This window comes from Thermobia domestica, chromosome 3, assembly GCF_964235325.1.
Source record: "Thermobia domestica chromosome 3, izTheDome1.hap1.1, whole genome shotgun sequence".
In the NCBI taxonomy this organism is placed as follows: Eukaryota; Metazoa; Arthropoda; class Insecta; order Zygentoma; family Lepismatidae; genus Thermobia; species Thermobia domestica.
The window spans coordinates 43,129,702-43,143,787 of record NC_137456.1 but is presented as its reverse complement, the minus strand read 5'-3'; the positions used below and the strand labels follow the sequence as shown (position 1 = coordinate 43,143,787).

At 36.6% G+C, this 14,086-nt stretch overlaps 1 protein-coding gene across 1 annotated transcript in view; it reads left to right on the top strand.

Annotated features, from left to right (window-relative positions):
* The window catches only part of LOC145681426 (glutamate-gated chloride channel alpha-like), a 130,832-nt gene extending 117,205 nt beyond the window's left edge, over positions 1-13,627 (top strand). Inside the window, exon 9 of the mRNA XM_081753072.1 lies at positions 12,842-13,627. Coding sequence (XP_081609198.1) covers positions 12,842-13,042 — 201 coding nt within the window. The 3' untranslated portion in view covers positions 13,043-13,627. The remainder of the gene's footprint in view (positions 1-12,841) is intronic.
* Positions 13,628-14,086: the final 459 nt, after the last annotated feature.

The window sequence follows — 14,086 nt, the reverse complement described above, 5'->3', positions numbered from 1 at the left end:
AAGTTCCTTGGCAAGGTGAATCCATGGTGATTTGCCATTGCTTTCCATGGAATGAATGTTCATAACATCCTAAGGAGACGGAACCTAGAGTTCATGGTATCCGAACTTGTATCCCCTCCGCTCCAAATTAAAAGAAAAGTTGTGCTGGAATTTGATCGCTGGACCATTAATTTTCGTCAAATTAATAGCATAATTTACAGCAAAACCAGCATAAATTGTTGCTGGATCCAACATTGTTTTCCAGCTTAGAGTTCTCCAGCAATATTTTATAGTATGCCATGCCGGAACATTTTTGCCCCGGAAAAAAAGTCGCCAATGTAATTAGGATATAAAGAATATAACGTTTCCGTATACGTTTTTCTGAAGTCATTGAACAAACCCGGATCCTTTTACTATTTTTTTTAGAGAGACAGGTTTCTTAGAAATCTTTATTGTCGTTCAACATGTGGGAATAAGAAGAACTGCCACTAGAGGGTTTCGCCCTCTCTCTTGGACTGGGATGTGGGAGCATCAGTTATTTTTGATTGCATTTTAGTTGGGTAGTGAGCTGTCAAAGGAAAATTTTTATAAGTAGCAATATACAAAAAGCAAAATGTTGTAAACACATATACGTACATTGAAATAATAATAATATTTAAAAAAAATAATAATATAACGTTATGAACAGTAATAATATCTAAACTAATTCATAAATAGTATAAGAGAATAAGTGCGTAAAATAAATAAGAAGTGCAGAGAAAGCAATGAATATAAGCGCATTGTAAGGGAAGATTTTTATGCTCATGATAATGAATGCAGTGCACATCACATCACAACACAATGAAATAAGTTGGTGAGAAGAATGCTGGTTATTCTTCTGTCTTGGGGCGACTCAAGATTGATGTGAAACAGGGGGAAGCCCTTATTAGTGTTGTGGGAGACAGTGCTATAATGGTAAGAGATGAGGAATGTCGCCATAAATGAGCTGTCGTCGGAAAAATCTTGCATGATGATGATCATCTGGAAGTTGTCGAGCATAAATGGAAAGGAGGATGCTGAGAGGTGTATAGCAGTATCGATACTGAGAGTCTTGTTTCAAGTCTGTGAATATGGTGTCAATAAATATATCTTTATATGAATGGAGACATTTAGCTATATATTTTTGGCGTAAGAGAGCTATGTGTTGATACAAGCGGAGGAAAATCAATCTTATTATAAAGGTCATCATTGGGGTACGGTAGTTTTATGCGAAATTCGAGTCTGATAGCATGACGTTCAAGAATTTCTAATCCATTGTAAAACTTCTGCGGGGCAGAGGGCCAGGCTATATGACCGAAAGTAAGGACACTACGCATAAAGGCTTTATAGGTATTAAGTAATAATTTAGAGTTTAAACCCCAGTTTTGACCCACAAAACGACGTAGAAGCTGCAATCGGTTTTTTGCTTTCATAACAAGTTTCTGGAGTTGGGCTGTCCACCGCAATTTATCATCGAAAATAATACCTAAATATGTAACAGTTTTAGTAGGTTGTAAATGATGATCGCCAACACGTATCCGTAGCAAATTTGGATTTCGATGAACCCTGCTGCGGCGGTTGGGTGGTAAAATTACTATAGCCTGTTTTGTCTTCGTTAACAGTGAGCCTCCATTTATCGCACCAGTGAAAAAATGCTGTAATTGTAACCTGTAAGTGGACGTTAATCTGCTGGATTGTTTTACCAAGAGTGAGAAAAGCGCCATCATTCGCATATTGGAACAAATATGTATTAGGTGCTGGAGATGGCAAATCCGAGGCATAGAGGATGTAAAGAAGAGGTGATAAGCTTGAACGCTGTGGTACACCGGTGAATGGAAATATAGGATGCGATAGCGAGCCGTTGATGTTCACATAGGCAATACGGTTGAGTATAAAGGAATATATAACTCGGAGATAAGTGAGAGGAATTCTTAGTTTCAAAAGTTTATAAAATAAGCCTTAATGCCAAATGCGGTCAAACGCTCTCCACGGTCAAACTTTACTCCAACTAAGTCTTTTGTGGGCAAAAATGTAGTTGTGAACTGTGCGTTGCCAACGACGCGCTTGAGCTAAATATTCAAGGTTTCGTGTCTTCTCGTATTCACGAAAATACTACCTGGATTTTCTTACAAGTGTGAGGTACTGAGGTGGTAATATTGGTTGATAGGTTTTACCATGGTAGGTAAGGATATTCTTGTTAGCACTGTCAACAAGTGCAGTGGTTATGTTATGAACGGCGTTGTTGAGATCAAGTTCAGATGTTGGTGATTCCATCTGACCCAACGCGATATTAATGTCACTTCTATATTGCCCCCAGTTAGCTTTATCGTACAAGAGAATATTTCTTGTGAATGATGGAGACATTGGTTGACGTGCATGATTGATTTGGACCTTTATTGGTAGGTGGTCACTACCGATAAAATCAAGAACAGTTACAGTGACTTTAGCAACTAATGAAGCTGTGCTAATAAGAACATCGGGAGTAGTTTGACTACTGGGCCTCGTGTGTCTGGGTAGATTGTGTATATGTCCATGCAAACCTAGCGATATATAATCAGAAAACTGAGTTTTATCTCTATCGGAACGACTGTGAATATTCAGATCTGCTAAGATTAAAAGATGGCGATACTGAGAAAACAAGTATCGAAAGAATTCTAGTGGGAGTATATGTCTTGAACGGACGTAGATAGTAGCCACAGTAAGAGCTAAGTTTGATAGATATATTGTCGTCACTAAGTTCTCGGGTAATGGAACATACGTTGGTACGGAGTGATGTCGATATGGAAGTTTATTGCGTATTCCAATTGCCACACCGCCTTGTGCTCTGGCGTTGGTGTCTGGGTAATCATGCCGTACAAACTGATACCTGGGAAATCGTATGGATTGTGGAGGTTTAAGAGCTGTCTCGTTCAATGCAAATATATCGACCTGTTCTTCTAGAAGCAGTTGTTCAAATAGTATTCGATGTTGAGTTAGAGATCGAATATTCATAAAAAGAATAGTAAGACCCATACTGAAACAGAAGGAGTAGGTTTTAAACTGCAGTATCGCGAGCTGCAATATGAAAATGAACAAAGGGACCAGAATACGTGGCATACAGATTAACTTGGAAAATAACAGAGGCTGCTGCAACAACATGGTCGAGAATAAGCTGACGTTGGAATGGAAAAATGTTTTGCAAAATAAGAGTGATATATCGCAGGAAGTTTTCCACAGTGATAGGTGAAGCAATAGATTGTGAGAATGGAACTGTAGCATCCGTTGTACGGAGCGGAACTGTCATTTCTGGTTGATTTGGATCAGGTGCCGGCTTAGACTTGCATTTGTAACTGTAAGTAGGATGCGTTGTGCTGGAACATGTGGAACAATGTGGTTGCTTTCCCGTATTCGGGCAGTCCTTGGTTTCGTGTTGTCCTGCACAATATTCACATTTGGGAACATTTGGACATTTTGACGTGATGTGCGCATTATAAGTTTGACACTTCTCACATTTAACTGGGAGAGGTGAGGTAGTACGGGATGGCTCTACACGGTGTCGTTTTTTGAAGATGTTTATATCTATATGTAAATGTCTTCGCCTTTATTTAACCGGATTTCAACCTTGTCTTTGCCTGCTTCTAGTCCGAGGAATGCTCTAACGTCATAATATCCAAAATTGACACGGATTGTTCCCTTAGAATAGGTTTGAACTTTCTTTTCAGGAAGTTTAAACTCTCTAGCATTAAATTTGTGGAAGCAGCAGAGAAAATATAAAAGTACGTTACTTGTGTAGGATAACAGTGGAGCCATCTATTGTCGCCTATCTCCTTTTACACCAACCACCAAGGAATAACATTACTTGTGTCAACGGAGTTGTAGATAACGCAATATGTTAAAAATTGCGAGAATCAAAATATCCAGCAAACTATACTTGATACGAAAAAAGCTTTCTGGATCAATTTCCAGATCATACAGTTGAACTAACTGCAGTGTTGCCAGAATATCAAAACCTGAAAAGTTTTGGTTAACCCGACAGCACTGGTGTCAAGTCACACAGACACAGACCGCATTTAGTTTGATTCTGAGCTAAGTAAAATGCTGATCTTACAAGAGCGCAGTTTCGTGTAACTTCCTACTTCAACACCCCAGTTGTAGACCGCATTTTATCGCTTGCTGAGAGGCATTCTATCCGGAGAAAAGGAAATGTTGGGTCTGACATACTAGACGCCAGTGCTCGTGTTACTCAAATGAGAGGTTATTATTTTTTTTAAAAAAAGTAAGTGTAAGTCCCACCGAACCTATAGGGCCATCCTACCAAACCAGTGTTTGAATTAAACTTCCGAACTAGAGAGGGATGTTTTTGATAAATATATAGAAAGAAAATACTTATTCCATGTAAAAATATCATGTTATTTCTGCGAGCCGAGCCGGGGATAAACCTTGACGAGAGGGGATTTCCCCGCCATCCCCCAACATTAATCGCTAGTAGTAATGTGAAAAAGACAGAAACAACAGAAATATTACATTTCGCAGCAATAGGGAGTTTTATTCGCTTTTCACACCAAAAACAGAAGTTCATGTATTCGTGCGCGCCCGCGTGTATGTGTTTGTGTCGCAAAATAAAGTCCTAAATCGGTGCTGTAATGAATTTCCAATTTACAAAGATTTTCTTTTTTAATGATGTTTAGAAACTAAAAAAAGGTTTTAATTCTGAAAATCAACCTTGAATAATAATAAATCTCCAAAAATGTATATTGCCCCAATCACTTTTTTGTTCCTGGAGGCAGTAACGCTCAACTTAGAAAACTTAATAAATGTAAAATCACTGAATATACAATTAAATGTAATTCATAAATGTTGCGAGACTGTGAGAAGTCTCGCGAGACTTCTCGTGCGAGACTTAACCGAGTCTCGTCTCGCGTCTCGTCTCGCATGGTTTAGTCTCGTCTCGCGTCTCGCATAAAATTTTCGGTCTCGTCTCGTGTCTCGTCTCGCAAATGCGAGACGAGACGAGACTTCTCGCGTCTCGCGTGCATCCCTAATTGATAGACGGAATAGATATGAGGGAAAAGCTTGTATACCAATATACGCTTTCCCCTCATACCTATTCTGTCTATTAATACAAAAGTTGGTGCACACATTTCTTATCCCATATAGTATTTTTCGAGATACATTTGAATTGTGTGCTTTTTACCCGGTGCCATTCCAAAAGGTTCAAAGTTGATGGGAGGGATTTCTGGAGGGTATTTTCCCAACATTCTCCCAAGTTTCCCTGTTCAAGTACGTTATGAGCTCCAATACGTAACACCTTTGGAAAGCTTGTTTTATGCTGAAGAGAATGAACTATAAACCATGAGTTTTTAATGAACAATGTTGATGCAATAGCCATTTCACTGTGAGTCTACGATTTTCTTTATACTAACAGGATTAATGGGCCCCAGGGACTTACTCCGTTGTTCATGGCACCTAATTTTTTGTGCATGAACATATCTTTGTTATGTTTATCGGATGGACTAGGTTTGATTAGGAAGTCCCGTTGATAGGTTAATGTCCTTTCCTTGTGAGGGAAATGATAGTTTGGGTTTGGCTACACTATATGTAGGGTCTATAAGCCCTACAAGAAAATTTTCGATTGAAATTTATTGGATCAAAAGATCCAATAATCAATTTACATGGAAAATAAATAGCTAGTAATTTTCTTGTTTTTTTTTCTGTCCTTGCTACGTATAACATTAAGATATTACTGCGACAATTTTTTTAAAAAAAATTAAAAATGTCATTTAGGGATCAAACTACAAATGTTAGTAATTGAGGGTACGAGTTTTTATTCTATTTTGCACAAAACACCTGAGAATAATGTTTTACACCTCTTGTAGTTAACCAAATTATAGGGTCTATACAATACGATATGATTTATCCATTTGACGGGAATTTCTTACTTGCGTTTACTCGACTGAAGTTTCTTAGTGACTGAAGAAAGAAGATGCTTTTCCCTTAGTTTTGTGCCGAATAGATGCCTCTGTCGTCAACACAACACAATCACTTCTTCAATGGCTTATAACGTACTAACTTTAGTATTTTAATTTTGAACCAGCTAACACATGGTAGATTCAATTGGCTGAATAGAAGAACTAGCGGTATATCTGTTGGTACTAAAAAAGAGATCCATCTTTTCTTTAAGTCTCACTAGATGACAGCATGAGCGATTCGATTATGCTTCCTCCTCAAATTGAAGGGCTGAACTTGATATCTACAACTGCTCTTTTCGTATTAATCGTACGTCCTTTGCATATAGAAGAACTCTAGTTTAAAAGGAAAATGAAATCTTTAAAGTTTTACGTCCCACGATTATGTCGGCTGGGCTAAAAAAGACAGTGATGATGACAAATGAATTAAATGGTGGAATGAAGAAAATGAGAGGAAGCAGGAGAACCCCGAGAAAACCCATGCAGACGGTGTTTGTCCATCACATAATTCACTTGGCGCGAGCTGGGATCGAAGAAAGGATCCTATGCGCTAGAACTGAACCCTCTACCACTGAGCCACCGCGGCCACCGGGACTTTAGTTAGACCCATTCTTGCACCAATTGGGTTTTGTTGTGGACAAACACCGTGTGCGTAGGTTTCCTCATGATTTCTTTCGCTTTCATTTTTATTCATTATCACTATCATCATCTCCCTTAACCTCGATTATAATTGTGGGGTGTTAAACTAAACAAAAAAAAAAAAAAAAAAAAAAGAAAAAGAAAGGAAAGAAAAGAAAAGAAAGAAAAGAAAAATTGTGACCTATGTCTCGGAAGTCGTCATACACATGTGCCACTATACCAAATAGAAATCGGACTCGATGTGACCCGAAAACAACGAAAGTTCGTTATATATGCGTAGAAATGCGAGCTTGTTAACGCATGATTCTCTCCTTTCCCCTTTTTCTCACTAAATCTACAGTGTAATTTCTTTCTTCAGTGAACATCTGTGAGTGAATTTGGATTCATTTTTGCATTTATCTTTTATGAAATGTAGATATACGACGTGATTGTTTTTTTGCATTCGACAGGAAGACCAACTTTCGATTCCTAGGAGAGATGTTTAGCTGTAAATTCGCCTATTAGTGAGATGGGTTCTTGAAGATGAAAAAAATTCAATTAGGAGCTTAGGAAATAATGCCACATCGAAAATTAAACACTTGAATATACGAGGTTAAACATTATTAACCCAGTTAATAAATTTTGCAACAATGTTGTGTAACTGATATGATCTATGCAGTCTCTGAATCTGCCTGGGTTGCATCGGGTCTGAGAACCTACTACTACTAACGTAACGAGGGCTAAAATAAAATAAGAGTCAAACTCCGGAGCCATACTCCGATTTCCTGCTCCCCTCCATGAGGCTACGTTTCACTGAATGCGCAATTTTCTGAATAATTGTTCTGTTCTCTATATCATGTTCCTTGTTTCATGGCTCTAGACCAATTACAGCCTGCGCTTCGAATATTTGAAAATATCAATATAAGACTTGTATGGTCAGGTAGAAACGATCTTGCCTTGCATGACAGAATTGGTAACCGGAAGTTAAAAAAATCAGTTAAAAAGCGTGTTACTATTCAGGTGTATTATGATGACAGTCACACACTTTCTACTAAGCATGGGGCTAATAAAAGGAACAAATCATACGTTTTCTTGATTCTACTTTCGGGCTGGATGAAAAATATTCATGAACCTTATCTTGTACACGGGCTAATTGCCTATCATTGCTCTAAGCGATAATAAATGCGTACCGAGAATGAAAGTACAGTTGTAAGGTAGCGGCGGCAAAAATGCACATAAAGTGTGGCATACATAATTAAAAGCCAGTGTCAGAATCCACGTTCAATTCCTCTTGGCAGAAATTGCAGTTTTCCCGAAACAAAAAGCGTTATTAGATGTTTAATAAACCAGACAAAGTTAAACTGCGAAAAGAATTTTATTACCCAACAATTATTATTGAAACTTAACACGACATCAGATAGGATAAGTTTGTAAGGAAGGAGAAGATCCACATTTCCGTAGGAATTAGTGGTTTTCATACGGAAATCGGTGCAAGTGATACATCAAATTCGTGGTCAAATTTCTCGGAAGCTCATTTGAGTACTGAGTTTTACCGTAACTTATATCGTTTGGAAGGTATTGCATGCTAAATGTCAGGCACTTCACGAATATTGATTTAAATAGAAAATTGTGCAGGGCCCGTGTGTATATGTAATCTTTTACTGATCTATCTTTGATTAAACATGCTCTGAACGTACATACATACAGATATACACGTGAATACGGAAATGATAAGTCTTCACTTAAATCTGGTCGTATGTGGATTTACATTGGGCATTTTGACCGCAATACAATATTTCCTTGTTATATATAGTATAACATGGAAGTAATAACAATCACTCACAGAAATGTAATAAGATTATGAGACCAATGTTGTAAAGAGTTTGTTTATACCTACAGTATATTTCCAGTTAGAAATTGTTTTGATTTGTCAACATCAAAAATGTAAGCATAACTGACATTACTCTGCAATGTCTATTCGCGAAGTGCCTGGAGGGATTTAACATGCAATACTCTCCAAACAATACAAGCTATGGTAAAATTCAGTACACCAGTGAATTTCCGAGAAAATTTTCCATGAATTTACTGTATCACTTACACCTATTCTAATTTAAAAAATCGAAAGTTGAATTGAATGTTTCGGATCCAAGATGGCGGCAGCGGTGGGTAACATGTGTCAGAGAAGCAGTACTTGGTCTAATTTGTTTTGCATATGCCCACACTGGGGTTTCATGTTCAGTTACATCTAAAGAAAGTAAAAGCAATTTTGTGTCCGAGCTTTATAATAGTGTATGATTGAATTCCAGATATATATATATATATATATATATATATATATATATATATATATATATATATGAAGCTCCATAAATATGCAAATTACCAGCATGGGATACTAAAATTAGTACAATACATATTGGGCAGTGGAACGAATCCCGAGGGGACACTTCGCGAACGTGCCTTGTCAGTAGTGTAGTAGAGAATGAAGCCAAATAAATCTTGATCATACCAACTAGGAGTTAAAATGGACAATATAAGTTTAAATTAAAACGAATAGAATTAAGGAGAAATGAAAACTAACAGAAACATTGTTGTTGAGTTGGTTTTAACGTCCCATTCAGCAGCGAGGATTTATGAGACGTGGAGCTACTGATTAACGTGGAATCCGAACCACATGAGCTCCCGCCGGGAATCGAACCCGGGTCTCCCATGCCAAAGGCGCGTACGCTAACCGCTTAGCCACGGAGGAGCTCAACTAACAGAAACAGTTTCAGTTTTGTTATGCCTATTAATTTGAAATTTATATTTTATATATATATATATATATATATATATATATATATATATATATATATATATATATATATATATATATATATATATGCATAAAATCCTCTGAATCGTTTTTGAGAAAATTGTTTGAAGGAAACCTTTTCCCCAAGGGTATACTACCTTTTGTAGATTTTTCCAGAGCAAGCTAACTTTGCCATATTGTAATGTTAGGTATAGGTAGAGACAAAGTACGCAGGAATTTTTACTTTTCTCCCTCATCCTTTTTTTTTTTCAAAAGTTCTTATAATACAAAATTCTCTTTATAAAGCTGGGTCTGAGGAACTGCATATATGTCCCTTATACCAGTAATTAGGAAGTGATTTGAAGGAATTTTTCAATTGTGAAACTCCTCGACCCAGAGCAGTCAAGATAGTAGGTATATTTCAGGGTGTTCCAACAAAATGCAGTAGCAACAGGGTACACAAGGCTCAATGTAGCCGAGAGGGATGAGGATTCTCAAGTTCCACAGCAACCAAGACAATTGTGATAAATTTATCTGAAGAACCTCAATAGCCAAGAGGAGTAATTAAAACCCTGAAGGCCCTCAGCAGCCGAGAGAAGGTAAGGGTGTATATTCAAAAGATCCACAGCAACCAAGAGAGAATGATCAGCTCTACGCTGACTGGTGTCGATGAATGTGGTGTTCCTCCTTTTATACAGAAATTCGGAATCTTCGGTCAATCCCGGTGTTGGCGCTGGTGTGTTCATTCTTCGGCTCACGTGGTGATTAATTAACACTTGGTATGTCGTCTGCTTGCTTCTGTTGATGACTAACACATGGTTGAAATATTGCAATATTATCAGGTTAAAAACGAAACATTCATTTATGAAATATGAACAAAATTGCCGTAATAGTTTTTGGGAAAATCGTCCAGTAAGAACCAGCCCTCGAAAATAAAGTAATCCCTTCTAGTTTTTTCGAGGAAAATAACTTACAGCATATTATAGGGTTATTAATTAAACATTAATTTATAAATTGTGAACCAAATCGTTAGATCCATTTTCAACAAACTGGGAACTCTCGATTTGCATCTTTCAGTATTGTACCTTATTTCCAAGGCAGAAACAAAATTCAACAAGTGCCTACAAGAAGTCCTATTAAATCCTTACATTTAAATTGTGGTCTCGATCAAGGGCGCCCATGTTGTGGCTTCCAAGGGGGGATAAGTATAAGCGACGTTTCAAAAATAGTTTCAAATTTTGCTGTAACTAATATAAAAATTCTATTGGATTTTCGATATTCTGAAGTACAATTTCCTCTAGAGGGGCGGACGCCCCACCGTGCCCCCCCTGATGGGCGCCCTTGGTCTCGATACATTGTACGATGCATCACCTCTGGGATGAACATGTTTATATCGAAACGAACGGACGGATGGATGAATAGACATCCAAACCTTACTTTAGCATGTAGAGGTTAAGAAACGTGTAAATTCGTTGAAAACTCAAATTTTAGTTTTTGTTTTTCACAATAACGATCACCATTACTTCTTCTCTATCCTCGCTCAAAATAAAAACGTGGATATATATTAGTCTGTCATAAAAAAAAAGTCTGAGTAAATTTTTTTATTAACCTTCGCACTACCTAGATATTTTTTGTAATGCAGACTACCAAGGAGGTCATTTGGTATTCATCTCTTAAAAAATTTAATATATTTCGCAAAAGAAACAAATTAGATATTCTCACAAAAATCTACAGTGCTGAAGTGAACTATACACGGGATGGGACTAACCGCCAAGTTCAGTAAAGGCGGGATACAGCTATTTACTATACTGCCATTTGGAGTGATGCTTCTAAATGCCAGCCATATTTTCTACCAATAGGGGTACTTTGTGCTCACCAACTTAAAGTAGCAAATTTATGGGAAACACTAACGTTCAGTTGGCACCACCGTAAGGTATCGCTTTAACTAAAAATGTTAAGCAATAACATACTTTTTTTACAATTTCAAAGAAATGGTTAGAAGAGTAATTACAAAAAAACATACTGTGGTGGGTACAAAGTACCTGGGTAGTGCGAGAGTTAAACAAGATATTTTAGTTGCGTCTCATATGAGCTGAAAGCTGACTCGTATTTTAGGTACATACAAAATTACGGCCGATCAGCGTATTTGATTAACTTGCATGGTGAGAACATGTTTGAATCTAGAATCTAACTTCTAGAATACAAAGAATTACTTCTGCAAAAGCTCATTATTACGAAGAAAACTTTTGTACTGAATTTATTCACATATCTTTATTTGTCGAATATCATAAAATCACGTTCAAATTTAAAACGCCTAGCTATTTCTAGTTTTCTTACCCATTGGTGTTTTCAATGGCTACGTTCAAATTTAAAACGTCTAGCTATTTACAGTTTACTTACTTATTGGCGTTTCAAATGATCACGTTCAAATTTAAAACGTCTAGCTATTTAAGGTTTTCTTACTCATTGGCGTTTTCAACGGCTAGATTCAAATTTAAAACGTCTAGCCATTTATAGTTTTCTTACCCATTGGTGTTTGAAATGACCACGTTCAAATCTAAAACGTCTAGCTATTTATAGTCTGCTTACTCACTGGCGTTTCTAATGACCACGTTCAAATTTAAAACGTCTAGGTATTTATAGCTTGTTTACTCATTGGCGTTTCTAATGACCACGTTCAAATTAAAACGTCTAGCTATTTATAGTTTGCTTACTCAGTGGCGTTTCTAATGACCACGTTCAAATTTAAAACGTCTAGCTATTTATAGTTTGCTTACTCAGTGGCGTTTCTAATGACCACGTTCAAATTTAAAACGTCTAGCTATTTATAGTTTGCTTACTCAGTGGCGTTTCTAATGACCACGTTCAAATTTAAAACGTCTAGCTATTTATAGTTTGCTTACTCAGTGGCGTTTCTAATGACCACGTTCAAATTTAAAACGTCTAGCTATTTATAGTTTGCTTACTCAGTGGCGTTTCTAATGACCACGTTCAAATTTAAAACGTCTAGCTATTTATAGTTTGCTTACTCAGTGGCGTTTCTAATGACCACGTTCAAATTTAAAACGTCTAGCTATTTATAGTTTGCTTACTCATTAATGTTTTTAATGACCACGTTCAAATTTAAAACGTCTAGCTATTTATATTTTGCTTACTCATTGGCGTACTGGCTATTATGTGGGAAGCAGATATTTTTAATACATTGAAACAACAAACGTAGCATCATTAAATTAATTCCAATCAGAAACAAAGTTTACCTAATCCAATTTAGAAAAAGAAAGTTTTTTATATTAAATGAGAAATGTTGTGTAGTTGTCGTACAACCATACTATGTTCTTGCTCATAGAAAGTACTCATTCAAGATTTCATTACTCGTATAGGTATTTGGTACGATCTGGTGCTACTTAATTGAACATATTTAATGTATGTCGTATAGATAGAAAATAAATTTAACACTAATAACTGTGTTTTCTTTTTTTTTCACTAGGAGGCCTATATTTCTCGAAAAGAAAATAATGCATCGATACAAGGAAATATTAAGAAAGTCTGCAAAAATCTTCAGCGTCAAGGGAAAGAAGCCTTGGATCTGGTGTCCATCATTCTGTTTCCTATCGCCTTTCTTATATTTAATATTGCCTACTGGAGCAAATACGTTCAAGAAGCGAGAGCACTGAAAATGAAGTTTTAACATCATTTCAAAGGAAACTTTTCAATAATTAGAAAATACAATTATGTTTTTTTAAGTTCCTGGAATTTCCATATGTACTGTGTGGTGAGGATCTTTACCAGACTTGAAGAAGTGTAACAGACTACAATTTTCAGTGACAATATCATTTCCTCCATCCATGCAAATCAGAAATTGAATTTCAAAGGTTTTGTGACACACTCATGTATTTCATGAACTGGTACTGGATTGTATTAATGTGCGGTGTATCGTAGTTCTTTGGCCAGTTTTGTTTTCAGCTAGACTATGTGTCTTGACATTTCAGTAAGTTCAGTGACTCTATTGTTGAAAGACCTTCAGCCAAACGTCTTCTTCAAACAAGATGGTGCACTACCTCACTGGAGATGCCATGTAAATGTTTTTTCCAAGTAAAATGTTAGGTCGAATTAGTGGCTCTCTCATTCACCGAAAGTTACTGCCATGGACTTTTTTCTCCAGAAGTATGTGCAGAATCTAGTTTATGGTAATGGAATACGGACAAGTGGACCTTAATCAGAGAACTCAGGAATCAGTTATCACCATTGGTGAGAACCAGGTCCATCATATACATTTATTTATTTATTTATTTATTTATTTATTTATTTATTAACTCTTACTTTAAGTGCGGTAATAAGGCACATTGCCGTTTCTTACAGTTAATCATTTAATATATTCATGTGAAAATACCAATAAAAAGTGAAAAATATCGAAAATACATAGAAAGAAGTTTTGGAAGAAAAATATCTTTGAAACAGATAAGATTTGATTTTCAATTTAGCGTCCCTTTCAGCAGTGAGACTATATGAGACGTTTAGCAGTGTTGCCAGATCTGAAGATTAAAAAGTATGTGCATCAAAAGAAGCGGATTTCAACTAAGCGTAGTCCAAACATAAAAATGAAGAATTTTGCAACTAAATACTTCTACTGATAATATATGTACAGAACCTTATCGATCTAATGGAAACACTTGGAGCTATAAAATAGTCAGATATCTGGGTTGACAACGGTCAGGTGGCGACCGCAGTTCCT